Genomic DNA, 25,996 nt, shown 5'->3' on the forward strand with positions numbered 1-25,996 from the left:
TGCAAGGATTTAGGGATTTCATCATCTACAGTCCATAATATCATCAAAAGGTTCAGAGAATCTGGAGAAATCACTGCATGAAAGCGGCAAGGCCGAAAACCAACATTGAATGCCCGTGACCTTCGATCCTTCAGGCGGCACTGCATCAAAATCTGACATCAATGTGTAAAGGATATCACCGCATGGGCTCAGGAACATTTCAGAAAACCAATGTCAGTAAATATAGTTCGCCGCTACATCCCTAAGTGCAACTTGAAACTCTACTATGCAAAGCAAAAGCCATTTATCAACAACACCCTGAAACGCTGCCGGCTTCTCTGGGCCCGAGCTCATCTAAGATGGACGGATGCGAAGTGTAAAAGTGTTCTGTGGTCTGACGAGTCCACATTTCAAATTGTTTTTGGAAATTGTGGACGTCATGTCCTCCGGGCCAAAAAGTAAAAGAACCATCCGGACTGTTATGGACGCAAAGTTCAAAAGCCAGCATCTGTGATGGTATGGGGCTGAGTTAGTGCCAATGGCAAGGGTAACCTACACATCTGTGAAGGCACCATTAATGCTGAAAGGTACATATAGGTTTTGGAGAAATGTATGCTGCCATCCAAGCAACGTCTTTTTCATGGACGCCCCTGCTTATTTCAGCAAGACAATGCCAAACCACTTTCTGCACGTGTTACAACAGCGTGGCTTTGTAGTAAAAGAGTGCGGGTAATAGACTGGCCTGCCTGCAGTCCAGACCTGTCTCCCATTGAAAATGTGTGGCGCATTAGGAAGCGTAAAGTACGACAACAGAGACCCCGGACTGTTGAACAGCTGAAGCTGTACATCAAGCAAGAATGGGAAAGAATTCCACCTACAAAGCTTCAACAATTAGTGTCCTCAGTTCACAGACGTTTATTGAATGTTGTTAAAAGAAAAGGTGATGTAACACAGTGGTAAACATGACAAACATGTTGCAGCCATAACATTCTAAGTTAATGATTATTTGCTAAAAACAATAAAGTTCATCAGTTTGAACATTAAATATCTTCTCTTTGTAGTGTATTCAATTAAATATAGGTTGAACATGATTTGCAAATCATTGTATTCTGTTTTCATTTAAGTTTAACACAACATCCCAACTTCATTGGAATTGGGGTTTTATATTTAGACACAAAAATGATCAACCAAACCATTTAATTTTGTCTTAACAAAAGTCCACTAGCTTAATACTAATTTATAATGCAAAATGTCATCGATGGGCTAACAGACATTAGCATAGATCTTACAGTAAATTTAAACCTTCAAACAACTGCTACTTGAACACATGGCGCAGCAACACATAGAAGCAGAACATACAATACTTGCAGGCATATATTCTATCTCCTTGGTGTAAAAGAACGTGAATGGAGGCCTGACTCCAACCCCCTTAAGCACCTTTGGGATGAAAAGGAACTGAAAAGTGTGGCATGGCAAGGTGTCCCAATACTTTTGTCTGAAGAAATGTGTGCTATGTCAGTTTGCAAAATTCCCAGAATTTTAAAAGTTGGAATCTTTACATGATAATTAATGGGGAATTTATAGGGATTTACAGAAATTGAAAAATAAAATAACAAAACAAAATTTAAGGTTTGGTCTATAACTTTCAAAAGTTCTACTTATAAATATATCTATTGAAATGTAATGCTTTTAAATTGTATTATTTTGCATTGATTTCTGCTCATGACGAAACAGAATGTTTATATTTATCCTTGAATATGATACATTTCCACTAAATTACCATCAATTTGGAATATTTCCAAAATTCCCTAGTTTAACGTCCAATTGAAATTTTCCACCCCTTTGAAACCCTAGTGCTATGTGTCCCATGTAGGCCCTGATGGCTAAATGCCACTGTTTGTCCTCCATCTCTCTACTGGAGGCGTGGAAACTCTCCGACGCTGGCATCAAAGCCATCGCCGAAGTCGCCAAATTGAAGAGTTTCAGCTTGGAGTGTGAGGTCCTCCGCCAAACTTCTTAAGTTGTACCATGGAAAGCCGTTTGAGCATTTATCTGATTTCCTTAAGAACCAGCATAGGTTTCATGTACTAGTACGTTCAATATTGTTGATATTGCATTTTGAGAATATCAAATAAATGCTCTCTCGAATTTATGGCAAGCTGTTTTGGTATGGAAGAATATAGGAGAGGTGGCTGTGGAGTTTTTGACCAGGTTCTTCAACATAATCTAGTGGGTGAGAAGATGCCTGAGGAATGGAGGAACAGTGTGGTGGTGCCTATTTTTAAGAACAAGAGTGACGTGCAGAGTTGTCATAAATATAGAGGAATGAAGTTGATGATGAAGTTATAGGAAAGAGTAGAGAGGCTAGACTCAGGACAGATGTGAGTGTTTGCTAGCAACAGTATGGTTTCATGCCTAGAAAGAGTACCACAGATGCATTATTTGCCTTGAGGGTGTTGATGGAAAAGTACAGAGAAGGTCAGAAGGAGCTACATTGTGTCTTTGTAGATCTAGAGAAAGCCTATGACAGAGTACCCAGAGAGTAAGTGTGGTACTGCATGCGGAGTGGTAGAGAAGTATGTTAGAATAGTACAGGTCATGAATGAGGGTAGGCTCCAGCACGCCCGCGACCCTAGTGAGGAGAAGCGGCTCAGAAAATGGATGGATGGATGGATGAGGGCAGCAGAACAGTGGTGAGGTGTGCTGTAGGTGCAACAGAGGAATTTAAGATGGAGGTGGGAATGCTTCAGAGATCTGTCCTGTGCCCCTTCCTGTTTGCAGTGGTGATGGATAGGCAGACAGATGAGGTTAGACTGGAATCCCGGTGGACCATGATGTTCGCAGATGACATTATGATCTGCAGGGAACAGGTGGAGGAACAGAAGGGTAGATACATGCACTGGAAAGGAGAGGAATGCAGATTAGCCGAAGAAAGAAAGAATATACTGTATGAGATGGGTGGAGGGGGAAGACTGAGGCTACAGGGAGAAGAGATAGCGAGGGTGGAGGACTTGAAATACTTGGGGTCAACAGTCCAGAGCAAGGGTGAGTGTGATAAGGAAGTGAAGAAACGGGTCCAGGCATGTTGGAACAGGTGGAGGAAGGTGTCAGGTGTGTTAAGTGACAGAAGAGTCTCTGCTCGGATGAAGGGCAAAGTTTAGAAGACAGTGGTGAGGCCAGCCATGATGGACGGATTAGAGACGGTGGCCCTGACTAGACGACCGGAAAATGTAGATGTTGAGGTTCTCTCTTGGAGTGACCAGGTTGGATAGAAAATGAGCTCATCAGAGGGACAGCCAAGGTTCGATATTTTGGAGACAAAGTAAAAGAGAGCAGACTTTGATGGTTTGGACACGTCCAGAGGAGAAATAGTGAGTATATTGGTAGAAGGGTGATGAGGATGGAGCTGCCAGGCAAGAGAGCTAGAGGAAGACCAAAGAGAAGGTTGATGGATGTCATGATGGAAGACATGAGCGCAGTTGGTGTTAGAGAGGAGGATGCAGTAGATAGGCTTACATGGAAAAGGATGAAATGCTGTGGTGACCCTAAACGGGACAAGCCCAAAGGAAAAGAAGAAGAAGATATGCAGCTAAAGGTCCATGTACTAGTACGCTCTTTGTCCTCACTAGTAAGACAATTTAACAAACTAGCAGAACGACTATGTTGCGCTAGTCGAACGACTTTGTCTTATTATTAACTTTTTTTCCACTACTGTTTGGCATTTCTGCACACTCGTAGGACAACTTTGGCGTACTGGTAGCGCAGCTACACGTTACTTGCCAGGCAAAATTGTGCACTAGTTGACATCTGTGCGCTACTAGTACTAGGGCAACACTAGATGTTAACTAATAGAATTTTAAAATATCACTAGTAGTTCTAGTAGCAGGCGGTTGTCAACTAGGACAAAGAGCGTACTAGTGCATGGACTTTAAGCTGTATATCAAGAATATGGACTAAATGCGCAAAGGGGCTTTCCATACTGTACGCATTTAAAAGTGATCTGAAAGAAAGGTGTGTTGTTGCGTGTCCAGGTAACAACCACGTGAGCCACCTGAGTTGGAAGGCGCTGTGCTGCGGCTCGCGTGGCCTCCGCAGGCTGCACATCGTCCACTGCCACAAGATGGGCGACACCGCCCTCAAGTCGGTGGCCACCCTCCGGAACTTGCACTACCTGGACATCTCGCTTTGTAGCAAGTGCGTGTGTCGCCCCGTGTGTCCTGTACTGTATATCGGGGGTTCTCAAATGTTTTGGGTCCAAGAAGAGGTATGTGCATCCAAGTCATTTATGGCAAATTATTTTGTGGACCTCCGAGTTCAGGTTCACGGGATCTCACTTTGAGAAGCCCTTAAGTCTTAAATTATTAGTTAGCCACACAAGTTCACTGCGGGTCTCATTCCAGAGTGACGGATAAGGGACTCTTCACCCTGGCTGAGAGCCCCTCGGCCAACAAACTGCGAGAGCTCAATGTGAGTTACTGCTGTCAGATCACTGACGCGGCCATCAGCGTCATTGGTCACAGGTACGCTTAGCTCACTCTCACACATACGCTCACATTCTCCAAACCTCACATATACTCTCAAACTCTCACACATTGTGCCATTCTCTCTTACGCTCACACGTCCCACTAACACTCTCACAGGAATTCTCTCCCACTCTCACAGTCTCTAACTCACTCTCACATAACTCCTATTCTCCAGCACTTACACGCACTCCCACACTCACTCTTACTCTCACACACGCTCTCATAAAAGTCATGTCAATCTCTTACCAGGTTTACCAGGCTGTCCCATCTGAACCTGAGCTACTGCGAGCAGCTTACCGACGCCGCTCTGGAGTGTCTGATGGGCAGCTCCATCACCTCTCTGGACATCAGCGGCTGTAACATTCAAGACGATGTACAGTCCTTGTTTGCATGCTGCTTACGCCCCCCAAAGCGGTGCAGAGTTTGTAGATGTTTTTATTGTGTTCTTCAATTCTCAGGGCTTGGCGGCGCTCGAGGAGGTTCCCTTGAAAAAGTTGATTCTTGGCGAATGCATCAACATCACTGATGTTGGTATGGAGGTACAAACCTTGAGTCTCTATATTAACATACATTATTACATACTACCTACGTATCTGCATACCTACCAACTGCATCTACATATGTACTGTATCTACCTCCCTTCATACCCCTGTTATATTTTCCAGCAGTACATAAGAAATAAAGTTACCAAGGTCAAATCATTCCAGTAGGTGCAGACAGTTGTTTATTGAATCAAAAACAATTTGAAATGTGGACTCGTCAGACCACAGAACACTTTTTCAGACAGTTGGACGAGTGTGTTCAATAGCCCATAATTTACTGCCTTTATTTGTTTTCTCTGGAGTAGAATTTGTGCAAGTATGTGACCGATCTGGAGTACGTGGACGTGTCAGGCTGTTCAGAACTGTCCGACCAGGCCATCAAAGCTTTTTCATTTTACTGCAGAGGTCTGTTCACGCTGCGGATGGCAGGCTGTCCAAAGGTATACAGTGTACACTCTCACCGGCCATACACAATCTAATGACATCCAATTAACGGGCCTACGAAACCATCATCAAACTTGAACAATACGGCGTAATTCCGAAGTAGGTGTATGAGCCCTGAAATTCATCCAAAATGGCTGCTTCAGAACAAAATGGCGGAAATGGCTTTTTGTGCATCCTGTCATAATAGACATTTTGGTGTCGATCGGTGAAACAGGTGTTGGGGGACTAATTTCTTCCATCTTTCCAGGGCACGCGACTTGAGCAACTTTTGTGGCACTGTGTCTAATATTTAAAAAATAATAATTAAAACGGGAAAAATTAGTTTGCAGAATTTGGAGTGTTTTCAGGCATGTTGAAGCCCCCAAAAGGTGAATGATTTGTCAAAAGAATAATAATTAAAGCTGAAAGCAGCAGTGAACCAAAATACCCGACTCCGTGTTCAATTTGGGCATGGGTCTTTGCGACTTCGATGCGTCCTGTGGCGATAGACATGTCCGCCCAATTTCGTGTCCATCTGTGAAACCAGCCTCGAGGGCTAAGTTTTCAAACTTTCCAGGTGGTGCAATTTAACGAGTTTTGTTTTTGTTTTGTTTTTCAGATGACCGACATGGCAATGCAGTGCCTTTCACACGGAGCAGCCCAGTACCTGCGAGAGCTGGACGTAAGCGGATGCACACTCACTGATCGCGCCATCAGATACATCGAGAGGCTCTGCCCGCCGCTCTCGTCGATCACAATGCACGGGTGCAACCGCATCTCAGAGTAAGAACAGGAAAATAAAGTACTGCGTCGTCCTGCAACACAGATGTTTAGATGTTAACAAGAAATTAAAGAAGTTCTCTAACAAGGAACTGAACGGCAAAATTCACAACAGGAGTACACAACTTTTTTGTAAGTAGTGTATGTTTATGTGTCTGTGTTTGTTTCAGGGAGGCCGCCATGAGGCTGCAGCCATATGTGCAGCACTGGGAGTACAGCAACGAACAAACCAAATTGTGGCTTCGATAAAGCAATCTGCACAGAGGATGTCATCTGGGCATTGACAGTCACACCAGTGAAGCTTCAATGGAACTCAGTAACGCGCAGACCTCCGCCAAGGACCAAGTATTCAAAATTTGGCTCTCCGTAGTTATCCACCTCCTCCATAGACAATAATTTTGTCATTTCAGCCCCCTTGAATGGATGAAAGCATTGCCGTCCAATGAAGAATGTTAAACATTGTTTTGGGGCATTGCCATTGTACGAAGGATAAAATGTTGGACGAAGGGATTAGATAAAGAGTGAACAAGGTCTTGAAGCCACAACCCTGAGGTTAAAAGTCTCATGCTCTACCAACTGACCGAGCCAGGTTACTGAATGCTTTAAAACTGAGTTTTTCATTAGATAGTGATGGAGTAAATGAATTTTCAAGGGATGAAGTAAATCATTACACTCAACATGGGGCTCAAACCCATGACCCTGAGATTAAGAGTCTTATGCTCTACCAACTGTTTTGAAACTTAACCTTTCATTGGATAGTTATGGAGAGAATAAAACAATCAGATCCCGTGCGGGATTAACTCATGATGCCAAATGTGTGGTTCGAACCGACGACCCTGAGATAAAGAGTCTCGTGCTCAACCAACTGTTTTGTAATTTGACTTTTCTTGGATCGTTATGGAGAGTGTAACAATCAGATCCCGGACGGAATTAAATAAATCATGACACCAAAAGTGGGGCTTGAACCCACGACCCTGAGGAAAAGATTCCCATGCTCTACCGACGGAGCTTGCCGGGATATGAGATGCTTTGCAATTTAACTTTTCATTGGATAGTGATGGAGAATGAAACGGATCCGCACGGGATTAAATAAATCATTACGCCCAACGCGCAGTTTGAACCCATGACCCTGAGATTAAGATTCTCATGCTCTACCAACTGTTTTGAAATTGAACTTTTCATTGGATAGTTCTGTGAAGTGAAACAATCAGATTCCGCACGGAATTAAATAAAGCATTACACCCAATGTGGAGATTGAACCCACGATCCTAAGATTAAGAGTCTCATGCTCTACCGACTGAGCTAGTTGGGCTACATGCTACTTTCCAATTTAACTTTTCATTGGGCAGTTATGGAGCATGAATAACGAATTTTAACTTTCCATTGGATATTTATGGAGAGAGTGTAACAATCAGATCCCACATGGGATTAAATCATGCCAAATGTGGGGTTCGAACCCACGACCCAGAGATTAAGAGTCTCAAAATGTACCGACTGAGCTAGCTGGACTACATTCTGCTTTGCAATTTAACTTTTCATTGGACAGTTATGGAGAATGAACAAACCTACCAACCATTTTATAGTTATGGAGAGAGTGTAACAATCAGACCCCACGTGGGATTAAATCATGCCAAATGTGGGGTTCGAACCCACGACCCAGAGATGAAGAGTCTCATGCTCTACCAACTTTTCATTGGATAGTTATGGAGAGTGAAACAATCAGATTCCGCACAGAATTAAATAAATTATTATGCCCAACGTGGTGCTTAAACCCACGACCCTAAAATTTAGAGTCTCATGCTCTACCAACAGTTTTGCAATTTTTTATTCGATATTTATGGCGAGAATGAAACAATCATATCGTGCATTGGCATTAAATCATTACGCCCAACATAGCGTTTGGATGCACAACCCTGAGATTAAGAGTCTCATGCTCAAGCAACTGTCTTGAAATTTAACTTTTCATTGGATAGTTATGGAGAGAATGAAACAATGAGATCCCGCACAGGATTAAATGAATAATTACACCCAACGTGGGGCTTGAACCCACAACCCTGAGATTAAGAGCCTCATGCTCTACCGACTGAGCTAGCTGGGCTACATGCTGCTTTGCAACTTAACTTTTCATTGGATAGTAATGGAGAATGAATCCGCACCATTAAATCATTACGCCCAACGTGGGGTTCGAACCCACGACCCTGAGATTAAGATTCTCAAGATCTACCAACTGTTTTGCAATTTAACTTTTCATTGCATAGTTATGGTGAGAGTGTAACAATCAGATGCCGCACGAAATGAAATCATTACGCCCAACGTGGGGTTCGAACCCACGACCCTGAGATGAAGAGTCTCATGCTCGAGCAACTGTCTTGAAACGTAACTTTTCATTGGATAGTTGTGGAGAGTGAAACAATCAGTTTCCGCACGGAATTAAATAAAGCATTATGCCCAACGTGGGGCTTGAACCCACGACCCTGAAATTAAGAGTCTCATGCTCTACCGACTGAGCTAGCTGGGCTACATGCTGCTTTGCAATTTAACTTTTCATTGGACAGTTATGGAGAATGAACGCACGGGATTAAATCATTAAACCCAACGTCGGGTTCGAACCCACGACCGTGAGATTAGTCTCATGCTCGACCAACTGTTTTGAAATGTAACTTTTCATTGGATAGTTATGGAGAGAATGAAACAATCAGATCCCACACGGGATTCAATAAATTATGACGCCCAACGTGGGGTTTGAACCCACGACCCCGAGATTAAGAGTCATGCTCTACCAATTGTTTTGCAATTTAACTTTTAATGGGATAGTTTTGGAGAGTGTAACAATCAGATCCCGCACGGAATTAAATAATTACGCCCAACGTGGAGTTCGAAACCACGACCCTGAGATTAAGAGTCATACTCTACCAACTGTTTTACAACTTCATTGGATAGTTATGGAGAGAATTAAACAAACAGACCCCGCACAGGATTAAATGAATCATTATGCCCAACATGGGGCTTGAACCCACAACCCTGAGATTAAGAGTCTCATGGTAGCCCAGCTGAGCTAGCTGGGCTACGTACTATTTTAGTTATGGAGAATGAATAAATCCACACAATTAAATAAATCCGCCCAACGGGGCTCAAACCTACGACCCTGAGATTACGATTCTCAAGATCTACCAACTGTTTTGCAATTAAACTTTTCATTGCATAGTTGTGGTGAGAGTGTAACAATCAGATGCCGCACAAAATTAAATCATTACGCCCAACGTGTGGTTCGAACCCTCGACCCTGAGATGAAGAGTCTCATGCTCTACCAACTGTTTTGAAATGTAACTTTTCATTGGATTGTTATGGAGAGTGAAACAATCAGATTCCGCACGGAATTAAATAATGTATTACGCCCAACGTGGGGCTTTAACCCACGACCCTGAGATTAAGAGTCTCATGCTCTACCAACTGTTTTGAAATTTAACTTTTCATTGGATAGTTATGGAGAGTGAAAAAATCTGATTCCGCACGGAATTAAATAAGGTATTACGCCCAACGTGGGGCTTGAACCCACGACCCTGAGATTAAGAGTCTCATGCTCTACCAACAGTTTTGCAATTTTTCGTCGATATTTATGGAGAGAATGAAACAATCATATCGTGCACGGCATTAAATCATTACGCCCAACGTGGCGTTCGGACCCACGACCCTGAGATTAAGAGTCTCATGCTCGAGCAATTGTCTTGAAATTTAACTTTTCATTGGATCGTTATGGAGAGTGAAACAATCAGATTCCGCACGGAATTAAATAAAGTATTATGCCCAACATGGGGCTTGAACCCACGACCCTGAGATTAAGAGTATCAAGTTCTACCGACTGACCATGCTGCGTTGCAATTTAAATTTTCATTGGATCGTCATGGAGAATGAATCCGCACGGGATTAAATCATTACGACCAACGTCGAGTTAGAACCCACGACCGTGTGATTAGAGTCTCATGCTCTACCAACTGTTTTGAAATTTTACTTTTCATTGGATAGTTATGGAGAGTGTAACAATCAGATCCCGCACGGAATTAAATCATTACACCCAACGTGGGGTTCTAACCCACAACCCTGAGATTAAGTCTCCTCTACCGACTAAACTGGCCAGGCTATGAATTCCATTGAAACTGAGATTTTCATTGGATAGTTATGGAGAGAATGAACCATCCCGCACAGCAGTGTTCCCCAAACTTGGCACCGCGGACCGGTTTAGACCTGAGCCACAACCCTGAGATTAAGTCTCACCTATTCTGACAAATGTCGTCAGGCTCTTATGGGCTCAAAAACTGAGGTTTTTATTGGACATAAATGGAAAAACAGGTGGCAATGACAAAATGTTGAGAACATTTGAACTTTTTCATTGACGACTGAAAAAGCGTGAGAAAATTGACAGTGAAGGAAAAAGGGAGATTTTCATCAAACAGTTTTAATACATTTAAAAAAAAATTGATTTTCATTGAAAAGTGATGGTAATTTTTTTTATTTTTCATTGGACAGTGATGAAAACACTCCCTCCCACCCCCACAATCCTCAGCAAAAATTGAATGGATTCTACCTTGGCCCACATACCACCGCCCAACAATTACCTTCAATAATTCTGCCAACTGAAGCAGCAAACAAAACGACACTTTGCCCATAACCTCCTTGGCAGAGGTCATTATATTTACTTCAAATTGTGTGTGTGTGTGTGTGTGTGTGTATATATTTAAATCATGTTAGGTTACCTCAAATTAAATGGCACTTAAATCCCATTGTTGGGAAATCTATGGCATCTTTAGTTGATGCAATTTGAACTATGCAAAGACTTATGAAGGCAATATTTCATGTTGAGTGTAAAATAATGTTGCTGTAATAAATACCCATGTTTTTATTAAATACAAATTCGACAGCACACAGGTGTATTTTTTTTCAGTTTTCACAGTTGTAATTGGTTATATTCAATATGTGAGGTGTAATTGTCTGTGAGTGACACTGTAAGTGCCGCGATGTGACTTTTCAGCCTCCCAGCTTCAGGGACTGGAACCAGCTTTGCATCCCCAGGGTTACCGAGCCTCTTTCCGTCTTAACTCGGATCCACTGTTCCACCGGACCATCAGAGTTCATGTAGCCTGAAAGGAATAGAGAGTGTGAAAGAATGTAAAGGTTGGTAAACTATAGTGTATGAAGTGCTGCCTCCATGACTAAAAATGCTTTAATTGTCTGTACGAGAGCTTGCTTGCTTGCTCCCCCCACCCCCAACACACACACACTGCATTCTGTGGGGGGGAAAGCCTATTATTGTATGTATCCTAGGGCCTCACCAGTGACTCTGGTTTGGTTTTCAGTGGTGTTCTCCTGGACCTGGAGCAGCGTCACATCACGGCTGACGTCAACCGATGCTCCACAGAGCTCCACCTCTGCTCGTAGCGAAGAGGGGGCACGGACGCACACCGCTCCTATGGTAAGAATCAAGGGATGATGAAAGGGAGAGATGGGTTTTTGGGATTGACCATAAGGAACAGACAGTGAAGTCACACATTCTGACGGTTGCATCCCACTATTAGAGCTCAGAATACAGTGGTCACAATTTATGATAGTGGGATGCATCTGTCAGAAGGTGTGACCTCACTCTTTTTTTTTTCCTTATGGTCAAGCTCAACACCCCCCAAAACGTTATCCTGCCATTCTGACATCCCCATGCCTTCACCTGGACACAAATATTCTCAAATGTGATTCCCCCCCCAGAGTTGAGAATACGGTGTTCACAGTTTATGATAGTGGCATCCCATCATCAGAACGTGTGAGCTCTTTTTAGTGTGCAATACTTGTGCATGATTCCTGAGGCATGCCACTCATACAATGACTTATTGGTCTTACTATCATGGCAAAGTCCTTGCTAGCTGTGTTGTTGATTTACATCAGGCGTACAAAAGGATTTTGGGTCGTTTATGCAGTGCACGCGATTTTGAATTATCGCAAGACCTGTACAATTTGCATGATCTTACCCTCCCGGCTGAGCACCTCAGAGCTGGCGCCGTCTCCCACGTACACATCGATGCCTCCGCTTTGAGAGGAAACCTTCAAGAGGCCATTGGAGCCATCTGACAAAAGCAGCAAAACTTAAATTTTATCAGTAATATGAAACATTCCGTTATAGGATGCTATCAGAGAATGTTTACCTATGAGTGTATGGCCTGATATGTTCTTCACAGTGGCGTCACCTTTGGACAGATTGGAATACAACGTTAGTGCAGCGACAAAAGTGCAGTAAACAAGATACTGGCAATGGTTTCCAACATGTGCCTCACAGGAAGATAAATTTACATTCTGTACGGGTGACGCATTCATTTTTTTTCACTCTGACAATGAATGCATTCCTAACATCCAAGAAATACATTTGGGAAAAGGAGTTTTTTTCCCTTCACTATCTATCAGAAATTCTGCCTTGACAAAGATAATGTTTAGTTTAGACTGACAAGTTCAGTGTTTTTGTATTTTTTATTTAACACTGTTCATTATTCCCCATTGGAAAGTTAGGGGGATGTGGCAAAAAATAAAAAATAAATAAATAACAATCAGCCCCCGACACCAGTTTCACTAATCGACACAAAATTGAGTGAACATCGATCAACGAAAAAGTCTCAAGCATGCATTATTAGGATTCGCACATACTTTCTAGGCAGGACACACTCTGGTCCAATATTACTGGCTCCAGGCTACTCGCCGCTGCACTATGATTGACTGTTGCATCACACGGGTGTCAAACTAATTTTTGTCACGGGCCACATCGTAGTTATGGTTTCACTTGTAGGGCCGTAATGGCTGTGAACCCATATGAATGTATGATCGCCTCATATTGTTACATACACACAAATTGATGGATAACTAGTTTTCAAATCGGAAGCTAGTAATTGATTTCGTACAAATGTGATACATGTTTGGAATGGTCATCTTGTTACATCTGCGTAGCCTGCCCTTTCCGTGACGAAGGAGCCAATCATGTTACAGTGGTGCGTGTCATGCCTAGAAAATATGTGGGCATCGTAATCACGCCTCAAGGACCCATGCCCCAAATTGAACAGGATGTCAGCCATTTTGGTTTGAAACTCCTAGTCTCTAGTGGCCGGAATATCTGCAAATCACTTGTAAGTCAAAGTTTTGGTCGATAAACCAAACGACAGCTCAAAAACAGGAAAAAAAAAAAAACTTTCAAGCTGGGGCATTTGTAAATTAAGGCACCACTGTATGATTTTGTTTGTTTGGGTTTTTTTTTTGAGGGAAGCAAAAACCACGTGTCCCCCGGCAGAAACGGGTTTGACACCCCTAAGTGGACGCAATACCAAGCACATCTGTTTGGATCACCGTGCACAAGTCCCAGTTCCACCTTCCCGGTGCAGGAAGAGACGGAGCTGGATTCGGCGTAGATGGCCTTCACTGCCAGGCCGCCGTGTTCTGTGGAGACCTTCATCTCGGTGCCCTGCAGCTTCTTGACGCGCACCGCCTGCGCATCACATGCACAACACACAGTGATGGAGAGTTTACCCACTCTTCAAAGCCATGCACAGTACAGTGTTATTGAAGGCTGCTGCTGCCCTCTAATGTTCATTCGCTTCCAGTGGTGGGCTGTGCATTTGCTACTTGGGCCTTCAGTGGAGATCCAAGCCACCTTTTTATACCACCAAGATCACATCGTTATTCATCAAAACTACCAATACTAGACAAAAATGCAATATAACTGCATTCAGGTGTGCCATGTACATCATCAGGAGCAGTTCAGGATCAATATTTTTGGCAGAAATGAACAAAAAAAATCTAAGGATGTAGTAACCAGAGATGTAGATTAATTCATCTGTGCAAATGAATTCATCTGTGCAAATCGCTATAGATGTGTGATGCTAGTCAAAGTTAGCTGTAACAAGTTTTGCTCTGACCAACCAACCAGAGGATGGAAAAATACTAACATTAGCTCTGAGGACGAACTTGAAATCTGGTTAGTTAATGAAACAGTCCCATTGCTAATATAGTTTAAGTCAGTGATGGCCAACCAGTGAGTCATCAGGTGTGCCACGAGATATTATCCCATATTATTTCATTAGATTGGCCCGAAAACTATTTATTGACTATAAATTACATATCTTTGTTTAACTATTTAAGCTAGCGTTGAATAGGGACAGGCAGAAAAATGTAATACCCTTCCACAAAATGGTAAAGTCACATTTGAGCTAGGTGGCGTGCTGTGAGAAGTACCCGAACTACTGATTCTGATGGCCCTGAGGAGATTAGATTGACGTGGCAAAACATAAGACGCTGGATTCTAAATGGACAAACAAATCGCGTACACATACGCGCACTGGAACTAGTGCAGCCAAGAGAAACAACGAAATGAGGACAGAATAGACTACTGGGAATAAATTAATACAATGTCATGGAACAAATATTAGAATTTAGTTTCTAATGTCTATCAGTCTTTCTGATAGTGTTCATTTCCCCTCACAGGGTTATTAAAACACATCTGTGCTGTGTTGTACTTACTCCCTTTCCAAAAGCGCTGATGTCCACGTTGCCATGGATAGTGCCCTCGCCTGTGACGTCGCCACCTGAGCGCACCTCCACCTGATGGCCCTGAGGTACAACATACAAACAACACTGTTTCTGTGCAATGGGTTTTACTTTTAACAGTATACGGGCACAAAGAATATATGTTTGAGTATTGTGTATGTTTTGTTTGTATAGGTTACTGCTCCGTGTGTGTTAAAAGTTGAAGTTTCGTATTTACCGTAACGTCTATTCTAATTTCTGTTAGCCCATCTATGGCATTACCCATTATATGTTTGCAATAAGCTAGCAAATCTCTGCTATGAAATAAAATAGGTATGATTGAACATTTGGGTGTTAAAACAAAAAGACTTGACCTTGACCGAACGCAGTGAGCAGTTTCCTTCGTCTGTGTGCACCTTGCAGACGTCACACTCCATGTTCTTCACCTGCACGTTGCCTTTGCCACGGGTGCTGATGAAGAGATCTGAGACACATGCGCACACACAACTCAATCAGTAATTGCAGGTCCATCAGACTGTGCCATCCTGGATGACTAACCTACACCTACACAGAAGTAAACTCCAAATTTGCATTTGTCATAATATACTGCATATGCACTAAAGTTCATTCATACCGCAATTCTCACTGTACTGTTAAGTCATCGCACTGCACCACTGTGCACATGCATATTCTTTATAATCTATCTTTTTTTGTATCCTCCAATAATTGCAATTTACACTGTACATTGTATCATACACTACACACTGTATATTTATATTACTCACGATCATAGTCATAGCTTGTACATGCCTGTAGAAATATATTTATGTTGACACTTGCAGTTGTACCTCGACTTGCAAGTGCCCCAACTAACAAGTTGCTGTCGCTCGGTTGACTTTTTGCTTTTGTGTTGCCAGCAAAAATTGGATTTACAAGTGAGCTTCAGGCACGCCACCACTTGATGGCAACAACGAACTTAACAACATCAGGCCACCTTCAGTTTACGAAGTTAACCTTTCACTGAAAGTACACGTATCGGTTATGTTTTCTGTTCGCATTTTCCGTTTTTTAGACCACTGCATCTCACACGCCATCTTACTACAAAAACACAGCTCTTAGGGACAAACCAGTGGATTTTGTTTCCCCCCTGAAAACATTCAGTTGTATTTAACTTTTAAGTATGACACATTTAAATGAAATGTTTAAGTATTTGGTTATTTTAAAAAAAACATTTAGTTACGATTGTTATTTAACTTTCATGAGCAATGCAATTTTAATTGAATCATTAAGTACATTTTTATTTCCTTATATTTGAGCACACTGGGGTAATGTTCAAACTATGTATAATGTTACAGTGGCTTAAACGTTTCCTTATCCAGTAGGCTTACAGTATATATTTTTTTAATTTTGAAGTAGGCCTACAGTACATTTTTAAATGCAGTTCTGTTGTATTTAACTTTTTAAGTACAGTAGGTTTGCATTGAATATTTAAGAACGTTTGTTTGTGTACAGGATATTCTATTGCAACTGCATAATTGCATTGTGAACGCACTGCTCTTGACGGGTACAGACAGGTGAACAGACAAGTTGCTGTCAGCCCTCTCGGCCGTGATGTGGAGCTCCTTGCCCTGGTCGTCATAGTGGACGCTGAAGTCCTCCACGTCCTTCACCTCCTGCCCTCCGTGGACCGCGACGAAGGCTCGGTCGGCTTCGGGGAAGGCGTGCGGGTCCAGAGGCCGGACGGAGATGCTGCAACAAAGCCGTGCCCGTACCGTGCTGAAGGGGCTGACCTCCAGGCTCCACTCCCTCAGCGGCGGCCGGTGGCTCGCCTCGTCCTCGCGGTCCTCTCTGGCTAACTTGCCGGTAGACGTGAAGACACACCGGCGTCCGTGAGGGCAACGCCGCAGGATCCCATGGAGCTTGGCTGTCCGACACCAGGAGTGTACGAGTCCGACGCCGCCCCGCACAGCTGGCGAGCCCCACAACAGCATGGTAAATAATTAACAACTTTACGGCTCAACCACATTACACGTTGACGTTAGTACGTTGCTACAGGCTTGTTTAGTTGACCGACGTTGCCAGAGCTGTCAAGTTACGTACGACTACATACTGATGACGTAAAACGCAGATTTCCGCTTGGAGCTAGCCACATAGCTAGGTAGACCCCTACAAAGCTACCTAGATAGCTAGGTAGCGTTCTACATAGATAACGTGGTTTATGTGAGGTAGGTAGTGCAAGAAGCCAGCTGGATAGTTAGCTACTAGGTGCATAAGTGAAAAACTAGCTAGTGAGATGACTAGGTAGCTAAGTACTTGTTCCAATGTAAAGGGAGCACTTCTGTATTTTAATGAGAAAATAATATTATTTATTGTATTTTATGTTCGCGCTTACGTACAGCACTTTGTTACGGCTGCTCCATAAATAAAGTTGCGTACGTAGATACAAAGGTTATGTCGGTAGTTTGCATACCTAGTTACCTAGCTAGGTTTCTACCTCGGTAGATGGTTAGGTAGGTAGCTACACTATAGTTGTTGTTTTTTTTTATCCATGATCAGTACGTACTTGACAGTGTAGTCACTATCTATCCACATAGACTGAATTCATGGAAATTACTGCAAGCATGAGAAAGTTTGATGTTAGGTATTGAAAAAGAATTAATTGCCTTTATCAAGGGATAATATTCAAAGAACCAAACCACACTTTGTTCATTTCTCATTTTCTCCTTTAATTTGTAGTATGTTTGTTCTTTGGTGTAGAATAAAAGGTAGCAAGAACAAGTAACAACCTTTCAAACACTTTCAATCATCATCTGATCAATAAACAATATAAGGAAAATAGTCAATTACAAGAAATCGCACACTGGTTTGAAACGTAATGTATATCACATTTGTTTAAAAAAAACTGAGAAGACCCAATATCTTCTATTAAAAAACACTATGTACATCCTCAATTATCACATTACAGGGGTTCACGGTCAGTTACCACCGTACTTACTGTTTTTTCATTTGATTGTTTAATATTTATGACTTTGATCTGTTTTTCATACAAATATTTAATGTTTTAAACCGAGGACCCTGTTTTATCAGCACACAATTAACTGCAGTATCAGGACTTTCCACTAGGTGACGATATTGCACCAAAGAGTCAAGCAGGTGTGTAGTGAGTACTGCTTTGTTTTGAGTTATTATTGAATGGTGCAAACTGACTGTTGATGTGATTGATATGAACATATACTACTACTAAAAGATAGGGGTATTTGGCTTCGGGGTGAAATTTCAGGATGAACCTAAAATGCGCTATAACCTTTAAAAGGTTAGCTCAGTTTGGCCTTTCGTAAACTTTTAAATGCCTGCACGGCAAACTGTATTTTTTTTGTGGCGTCATCCTTAAATTTCACCTGAAATCCCAGTATGACGAACTTTGTGTGAGTGGTGTATAATAACAATAATATGTTCATGATAAAAATCCCTTCGGTCTGATCATCATCCTGACCGTTTTAAAGGACTGCCTTTCATTTGTGGGGTAGAATTCGGTGGAAATATTATGCCAGGCCCCCCAGTAGATCCCATCCCGTACACCCTTGTACTTCCCAACATAGTACCTTCCATTGAGGTTTGCAGCCATGCATGCATCAAACCACCAGCCAGAGCTGTAGTAAGCCCCGCAGTTCCCAGATGGGTATCGGTCATTGTCCCGGTCTGGGGTGGTGAAGGGCCGGTTGTTGTGGTCGTAAGTGGAGCCGAAGCGGAGTGCGTCCCCCGCCGTGCCGGAATAACCCCCCACCGTCAGCCTGTAGCGCATCCTTTCACTTGCAACCCTAAAGTGCTCGTACTCGGCGTACCCCGCCACCCTGGAGAAGTCCTCCAGCTCCACCCGCAGGGTCATGTCCCTGTCCCGGGTCAGGAGGTGCATGTGTTGGTTCCCCAGCCAGAACTCTCCTCCGTTCAGCAGCTCCCCGAAGCCCGATCGGTACTCGACCCAGGTGCGGTTGAAACTGACGCCGCCGTCTTGCCGCAGCTGCAGGAGGGTCCATCCTCCGCCCTGCACCTCCATGTCACACCAGACCAGAAAACTGCTACCTCCATGGAGATCTGGAGTCACTTGGTAGATGCCGCTCTTCATCTCCCTGCCTCTGACTAGGTGGTCCGAGCAATCCCTCTTCACCATGGAAACTGCACCTGAGGAGCATTTGATGGAGTCATAAATCCCAAGCTTGACTTTTATTGGCAAGGGTCCCTGCTTTAAAACACTTGTTCATATTCCAGTTACTAAAATAATAACATTTCTGTTTATAATGCCCCGATGAATAAAATAACTCACCTCGCAGCTGTTGTTAGAACGAGGTCACAAGTATAACAACTACTTTCTGACCATAAAAGAGGTCAAAATCTTACAAGCCCAAGGGAGGACCTACATGGTGGATGCATTCGGCCTGAGTCATTTAATAGAAAATGCTTGCTTTTAAGTGGATGACATATAAACACTATTTCATGGTTTACAATACACTGTAATGTAGATCTAAGCAGATTGAATGTCTTTTAAAGTAAGTAACTGAAGAGGTCTGATTCAAATGGTGATTAAAGTACAGGAGTTTGACGGTTTTCGACGGTCCCGACATACAACATTTCGAGGTAACGAATGATGTGCAGTACAAGAATATATGGTCACAGGGCACAAAACGACAAAAGAATGACCTCACCAGAAGAAAATCAATGTTGATAATGGCCCAGGCCTGAGCCCAGACCTAAACCTGATTCAAAATCCTGAGGGGCGACCTGAAGAGGGCCGTGGACGAAAGAGGCCCTCACAATCTGACACATTTGGGGCACTTCTGCAGTAATAGTGGGAAAATACCATGAAATCAAGATGTGTCATGTTGATAGATTATGTCTTTGAAAGCATTACGTTCAGTGTACAATACATGGCACACTAAGAAAACTGCTTAATACACGGGGTTCTCAGTTTTCGACATTCCTGACATATGACACGAATGGTGCGCAATGAACTCATTTACGCAACAGTGTAAGAATACGTCGTCATACAGTTACCACTGCGCTTATTGTTTTTCATATGATTGTTGTACATATATGGCCTATAAATGTTTTTCATACAAATATTTACTGTAATTATGACTTCACTACAGCGTTGGCCGCGGTTAGTGATGGACAACGGCACGGTGTGACTTAAGTATAAATTCAGGTTACATCGCTGCCGAAGGAATAGAACTTCGTCATAAACCAAGGACCCCCGTATGTAATTTGGGTCAGAGGTGGGGGAGTCGAGATACATGACTTGACTGGAGTAAGACTTAAGTTGCCAATGTTAGGTATTAATGAATATTGGTGCGTGCAATAAGAAAAAAAGTCGAATAAACCTTTGTATGTGAAAAATTGAGTCTCTGACCTTCAGATGGTCTCAGCTTCAGTGATCCACTGGGTGGCCTTCTTTCACCTTCATTATCCTCTGATAGATCTTCAGGCTGCCTGCCCACTGGTGGTCTTCCGTTCGGACCGACTTGGCTACTGTTAAAGAACGCAGCAGCCACTTGCTTGATTTTCACGCGCAGCTCACGAGCACTTGACGTAGACGACTCGGCAGCCGGTTGGGCCTTGGCGTCAGGGGTGGCTGTTGAGCTGAAGTCATAGCTGGAGGTGGTCTGGGCACCGGAAGAAAGTGGTTGGATGGTCTTTTGTGGGGGTGCTGCTTCATCTGTAGCATGCAGATTTGGCTTTGCGGGGCCTGGATTGTTGCTCGGAATAACACTGTGAAGCAGGGTCGGTCTTGTTGACATTGGAACCAGTGATGGTTGATTGGTTGTTTGTGGCCTCGGATCAGACACCACGCCACTGTTTGGGCCCATCGGGAGACCGTGAAGGCTCTCGAAGGTCTTTGGAGTGACGGTTTTCATCATGCTGGGCTTGAACTCTGTGTCCACCTCGGGAATGACTCACGTCAGTCATCTGTGGAACAGGACTGGAAGCGAGTGGAAGGTGAGCGTTGTAAAAACTGCCGTTCGTCTTAGTAAAATGGGGAGGTTGGTCGGTTGTGGTGTTCTGGTTTGGTTCAGCTGGTGTTGCACCTGGGTCCAGCGTCGGTCTGGTTGGTGGTCTGTCACTTGAGGGAGACCAGGGCTCAGATCTTTTGTTGGAGTTCTCACCAGGACTTTGATTAGATGCAGATTTCTGGTCGGTATCAGGAAGTACTTGGCTGGCTTTTGACTTCACATTAGCTTTAGTGTTTTGGTCTCTCGCAGGTTTGGGCTGCTTTTGGTTAAGTTTGGGCAACTGACCAGTTTTGGGCTTTCTGTTAATAATGGGACTTTTCTGGCTGGATGTCAGCCTTTGATTGGGATTAGCTGTAAATGTGTTTTTTGACTCAGAGTTTCCAGAAGAATTAGAATGAATGGATTCCATCAGTTTTTGTGCTTTTTCAGAATCTGTAGGCAGTTCTGGTGTGAAATGTTGCTTTTCTTTATTTTGATCAACTTTTTGTTTTGTGTCAATTTTGAGCTTTTTGTCAGTTTTTTTCTTCTGGTCAGTCTTCCTGGTTTTAACAGGATGAACAGGTCTTTTGTTAGGTTTAGCGTTTTTATTCAACATCGGGGTTTGGTCTGATTCGGGTTCTTCGTCGGTCACAGGTCTTGCTTGTTGGTCAGTTGCTACCTGCTGTAGATTAGTCGTCCTGTCTTGACCATGTTTTGGTTTTAGGCTTTTGAGGTGGGGATCAGTTGCCCAGTTATCAGCTTTTGGAATTTGTACCCATTTTGTGTCATTCCCAGGTTTCAGTTTCATCGCTGCTTTGTTTTTCAGTTGAGACATTTTTTGTTTTGTTTGACTGTCCGGTTTATGGTCGTGCTTGGAGTCCTTCGGCTTGTTTGCATCAGGCTTTGTTCCAGGTTTATCCTTTCCCTCTGACTTGGCTTTCAGGCCTGGTAGGTGCTTCAAGCCGGTGTCGGTGCTCGGCCACCTGCTGCGGTCTGTGGTCTCAGGGGAAATAGTCGTGTGGAGGTCGTGACGAGGAATGATCGCACTTGAACTTGAGCTTGGGTAACTTTGGGTGGTTGTTGATTCAGTCAAAGTTGTTTGACTTCTTGTTGGATTAATAGCCGGGAAGTAATGGGAAGTGGAGCCGGAGAAGGGAGGAGATGGAAGCGATGACGTGATGCTCTCAGCCTCATCCAAGTCCACGAGCTCGGGCCTTTGAGCCGAGCTAAACGTCAACACAGGAGCCGGGCTGATTGAAACAAAGTCTGTCCTCTGAGTCGCTTTGCTGGGTGCTGATTCTCCGTCGCCGTCTCTTTGCACATTCTCCACTGCTTTTCCTCTCTCTGTTTCCACCCTTCCCGTTTCTTTGTCCACCTTCTCCTCCGCTACCTCCTCGTCTTTTTTTATAAGCTCGCTTTTGTCCTCGAGCCCTCTGTTTGCAGTCTGTTTTGGTTTCTCATTACTCTGCCCCGCTTTTATCCCCCTTTCCATTTCCTTTTTCTTCTCCTCCCAAATCTTCCCTTGATCCTGCCTCCCATGGTTCTGCAGCATCTTTATTGGTGTCCTTTTCTCCTTGGCATTTGTTTCATCTGGCCACACTTGATGCTCTTCATTATTTCTAATCTCTTTTCCACTATCCTCGTTGGTGTGTTCTTTTTCTCCCCTCTCATCTTTTCCAGCTGCTTCCTTTACAGTTACTTCTTTACCACTTATTTCTACAACGCACATGGAGCCTGCCACTGTCTTTCCCTGCCTGTCCCTTACATCTAAATCTTGTGTCTCAGAGTGTCCCTCCTCGTCGTACCTGGTGCCTCGGTGTATCCCGCTGTCGCCGCACATCTTCCTCAGCTGTTCCACGTCGTCCTTCAGCGTCTGTAAGTCCTTCACCAGCTTCTCCAGATCCCTGAGCTGTTCCGGCAGGTGCACAGTCATCGGCGGCAGGCTCAAGACGTAAGGGCAGCCGGCCCGCCCCGGCCCGCAAGGCCCCCCGGCCCGCAGGGTGGCAGCGCATGGCCCGAATCCCTCGTTCCCCTCCCGAGAGAAGCTGCACGAGGCCAACAAGGTCAAAAACGTGCACAGTGTCGTTAACTTCATCCCGAGTCGCGATAGTGAGAGGAAGAGAGGCAGTGAGGGTAAAATAGAGCCAACTCAGTCAGTCAGTCAGTGAGGAGGCGGCGGCAAGGTGGGCGGGAGAAGATAAGCGAAGGAGGGGGAGTGATGGAGCACTTGAGTGGACTGGGAGAGAAGCAGAGAGCCAAGCATTTTAGGAGGGAAACAGGTGGGAAAGGCTCTGAGTAACAGGAGGCTACAGTATGTGCTCGCTCTCATTATGACAGATTTTGTCCGAAATGTGAAGGGAATGATTGTACCGATTGAGCAATACAGAGAGCCTTTGTTTATCGTGATTATATGTTCCAGGCCTACCCGCAATAGGTGAAAATACGTGATATAGAGAGTCCATATACATTTTTGAAAATAGTTTTACTCCTCCCACATGCTTTAAAACACGCGTTCTACACGCATTGTAAACTTAAACACATAAAGAGAGGGGAAGTAAAAATAAACAACTGAGATCATGCGCACACCCTCTTATAACTGGGATGTGGCTATGTTCAGAATTAAGCAATCAGAATTCAAACTCATGTTAAATGGGAACCAGCACACAACTTCCATGATTTAAAGTGCCTCTGATTGACCCCAAACAAATTTCAGATGTTCTAATTAGATGGGGGGTTTTTTTTGGCTTTCGAGCAGAATCCTGACGTTTTTGTGCTAATGCTGTCAGGCAAAAACTGCCTGAACAGCTAAACTTTATTTGGGGTGGCAAATGTGAGCTGGCTCCCATTTAACATGAGTTAAATTTGATTGGTTAATTAAGAGGGTGTGTACACTTGTGCAACCATATTATTTTATTGTTTATTTTCACTCCCCTCTCAAACAATATATTTTTTTTTTTTAAATCAATTGAGTCGTACAGGTCATAGGTCACATCAAAGGTGGAAAAACTAGATTTATCTTGGTCTCATTTTTGTTTATCACAAAAAGCAACAGGGGTGTGCAGACTTTGCTTCCACGGTAACTACGGTCAACTGTATTTGTACTACTATTTACCGTACGTCAAAATGACCGCTGTCCAAGGCTGTTAGTGACCTTTTCCACAATCCTGTATGTTGTGTGTGTCAGTGTTATGTCACCCGATCATATTCCCGCTCATCATAATTAGGGTCACATTGTCTAATGGAGACCACTCCGGAAACATTCTCACTGCATGCTGTCATGCAAATATAATCAGAGGCGGGCATATACTACACTGTATACGTGTCTCGGAGTTGCAGATGTGACACACTCGACATATTTCATGCAATCATATTTCGTGACAGCTTCATGGTTGTATTTCACCGTGTTTTTCCCTGTAAGGACGGTGGAAAAGATGGTTTAAATGAAGAAGATGCATGTTTTAAATGGAATGTAATACAATTATTTAATGAGTAGAAAATAGGCAAGTCAGCCTCTTGTTCGAGCCCAAAAGCTCCCTGTGTATTTAACTTAATATTCTTTTATTTGTCCATTTAATGTGGAGAATGGACAAGGTAGCCTCTCTGGTTGCCAAGCTCACTATTATTTTCATTTAATTTTGTTCAGTTTTTTAAAAAAATTGGGAGGGGGGGGGGTTTATTGTATCTTATCTATGTACAAATAAGCTCATTGTGTATTGTTTAATTTAACTGTAATTAATAGAGTTTGTTTGAATTTATTTTACTGAATCAATATATAAATAAAAAGTCTTGACTTATATTTATTTGTGTTTGAATACATTTTACATTATTAATTTAGAGAATATACCGCCCTTTGTGTGCTACAGCTGTTTAATGTAGTTATATTACCAGTAAAATGCATAAATGACTCATTTAATTTGGTTGACTTTTGTTTGAATGTATTTTAGAATGTTAGAGAAAAGTCAATATCTCTTGCTGGTTACTAAGCTTAGTGTGTATTGTTTTTTTGTTTTTGCTAGAATTTATTTTCTCAATGTGTATTTTTTGTTTCAGTAGATTTGATTTTAACTTGTGAGCATGCATTTCTTTTGTACTTTATTAGTTTAATGCTTTTAATGTAGAGATTCGACAACGGAGTCTTGCGGGCTGCAAAATTCACGGTGTATTGCTATTTAATTTCATTTAGCCGAAAATTAATTTATTGTTTTGTCTGTAGCGATTAGATGAGGGAGCCTCTCTTGTGGGTTTCTAAGCTCAGTGTGTATTGCTGTTCCAATGTTTGTTAAAGCATTTTAATGGTCTCCTCACCTCCGCCCAGCAACGTTATGTTATTATCACCCACTTATTTATGTGTTTGTTAGGGGGATTTCATGCAAAAAAAATGCTGAAGCCATCGCCACACAACTCTGTGAAGGAGTGGTGCACTGGCCAAGAGGAACCCATAAAATTTTGGTGCGGCTCCGGCAGATGGTGCAGATCCAGGGAATGTGTTTTTCCACTTGTGTTAACATTGCGACATAGGGTCCTTTGGTTGTTTTCATTCATTTCTACTTGTATAACGTGTGATCTTACAGAGAAAGTATGCAGGAGGTGGGTACTGTATCTGTGAAGATGCGTACTTTGCGAGGACTGATGAGCCTTGGCGGAGGTCTGCACTCTTGAGCACCACTCTAGCTTTAAGCCTGCCTGTGGTGACCTTTTAAATTGTTTTTTTCTGCCTCCTGGCTAGCTGGTTGTTATGACGACACGAGGCTGGGGACATATCTCAGCTGTCTTTTTAATAATGACAAAGGAAACCGTTTGGCTGCAAGTGTGGGAAGCGCACTGTTTTAAATGGAAAGTAAAGTGAAAGAGATAAGCTGTGAAGAGACGTCAAATTGGAGACATAGGCCTCAATCGCGTGTTTTATTTGAATTAAACCTATCTCGACTTACGAGTAGCCTGACTTGTGAGTTTTCGAGATATGAGCAGTCGCTTGGCCAATTTATTTATTTTTTTTGTCTGAGCTGCGAACAACATTTTTAATCCTGAGTGCTGGATGATGATGATGATGATGACAGCGACAGAATAAGCAGCAGTTTGGCAGATAGTGAACACTTTTTTTTTTTTTTTTTTTTTTTTTGCGACTCCCAGTTGAAGTTTTCTGTAAAATGAATCATACAACAAAGAGAATTACATCTGTATTTAACCAGAACTTTGCCTTGCGAAAGTCCACTAGTTTAAT

The 25,996-nt window shown here is 43.0% G+C and overlaps 3 protein-coding genes and 1 non-coding gene across 9 annotated transcripts in view; 1 reads left to right on the top strand and 3 right to left on the bottom strand.

Annotated features, from left to right (window-relative positions):
• Positions 1 to 11,158, top strand: part of fbxl13 (F-box and leucine-rich repeat protein 13) — a 45,667-nt gene extending 34,509 nt beyond the window's left edge. For 4 of the 5 annotated variants that reach the window (XM_061677141.1, XM_061677142.1, XM_061677143.1 and 1 more), the window contains 8 exons: positions 1,853 to 1,973; positions 4,011 to 4,173; positions 4,380 to 4,499; positions 4,752 to 4,875; positions 4,961 to 5,041; positions 5,350 to 5,484; positions 6,087 to 6,250; positions 6,418 to 11,158. In XM_061677141.1, coding sequence (XP_061533125.1) covers positions 1,853 to 1,973; positions 4,011 to 4,173; positions 4,380 to 4,499; positions 4,752 to 4,875; positions 4,961 to 5,041; positions 5,350 to 5,484; positions 6,087 to 6,250; positions 6,418 to 6,496 — 987 coding nt within the window. In that variant the 3' untranslated portion in view covers positions 6,497 to 11,158. Of the gene's footprint in view, positions 1 to 1,852; positions 1,974 to 4,010; positions 4,174 to 4,379; positions 4,500 to 4,751; positions 4,876 to 4,960; positions 5,042 to 5,349; positions 5,485 to 6,086; positions 6,251 to 6,417 lie in introns of those variants that run through there. The other variant, XM_061677144.1, reaches the window with a different exon arrangement.
• On the bottom strand, positions 8,693 to 8,765 carry trnak-cuu (transfer RNA lysine (anticodon CUU)). Its single transcript has one exon. It is a non-coding gene; the product is annotated as a tRNA-Lys (tRNA).
• On the bottom strand, positions 10,585 to 16,911 carry fam185a (family with sequence similarity 185 member A). Its single transcript, XM_061677151.1, has 8 exons — positions 16,344 to 16,911; positions 15,166 to 15,275; positions 14,786 to 14,875; positions 13,616 to 13,754; positions 12,433 to 12,474; positions 12,259 to 12,354; positions 11,575 to 11,709; positions 10,585 to 11,382 (listed from the first exon to the last, which is right to left on the bottom strand). The coding sequence occupies exons 1-8, from the start codon at positions 16,780 to 16,782 to the stop codon at positions 11,270 to 11,272; spliced, it is 1,164 nt and encodes a 387-aa protein (XP_061533135.1). The 5' UTR covers positions 16,783 to 16,911; the 3' UTR covers positions 10,585 to 11,269.
• Positions 16,912 to 17,511: 600 nt separating this feature from the next.
• On the bottom strand, positions 17,512 to 20,805 carry LOC133402885 (fibroleukin-like). 2 transcript variants are annotated; one of them, XM_061677150.1, is made up of 2 exons: positions 20,196 to 20,805; positions 17,512 to 18,964 (listed from the first exon to the last, which is right to left on the bottom strand). In XM_061677150.1, the coding sequence occupies exons 1-2, from the start codon at positions 20,701 to 20,703 to the stop codon at positions 18,246 to 18,248; spliced, it is 1,227 nt and encodes a 408-aa protein (XP_061533134.1). In that variant the 5' UTR covers positions 20,704 to 20,805; the 3' UTR covers positions 17,512 to 18,245. The 2 variants fall into 2 exon arrangements, with proteins under 2 accessions (XP_061533134.1, XP_061533133.1); XM_061677149.1 differs by having other exon boundaries at positions 17,512 to 18,970.
• Between the last annotated feature and the right edge of the window lie 5,191 nt (positions 20,806 to 25,996).

The sequence above is a fragment of the Phycodurus eques genome, chromosome 5 (assembly GCF_024500275.1).
Source record: "Phycodurus eques isolate BA_2022a chromosome 5, UOR_Pequ_1.1, whole genome shotgun sequence".
In the NCBI taxonomy this organism is placed as follows: Eukaryota; Metazoa; Chordata; class Actinopteri; order Syngnathiformes; family Syngnathidae; genus Phycodurus; species Phycodurus eques.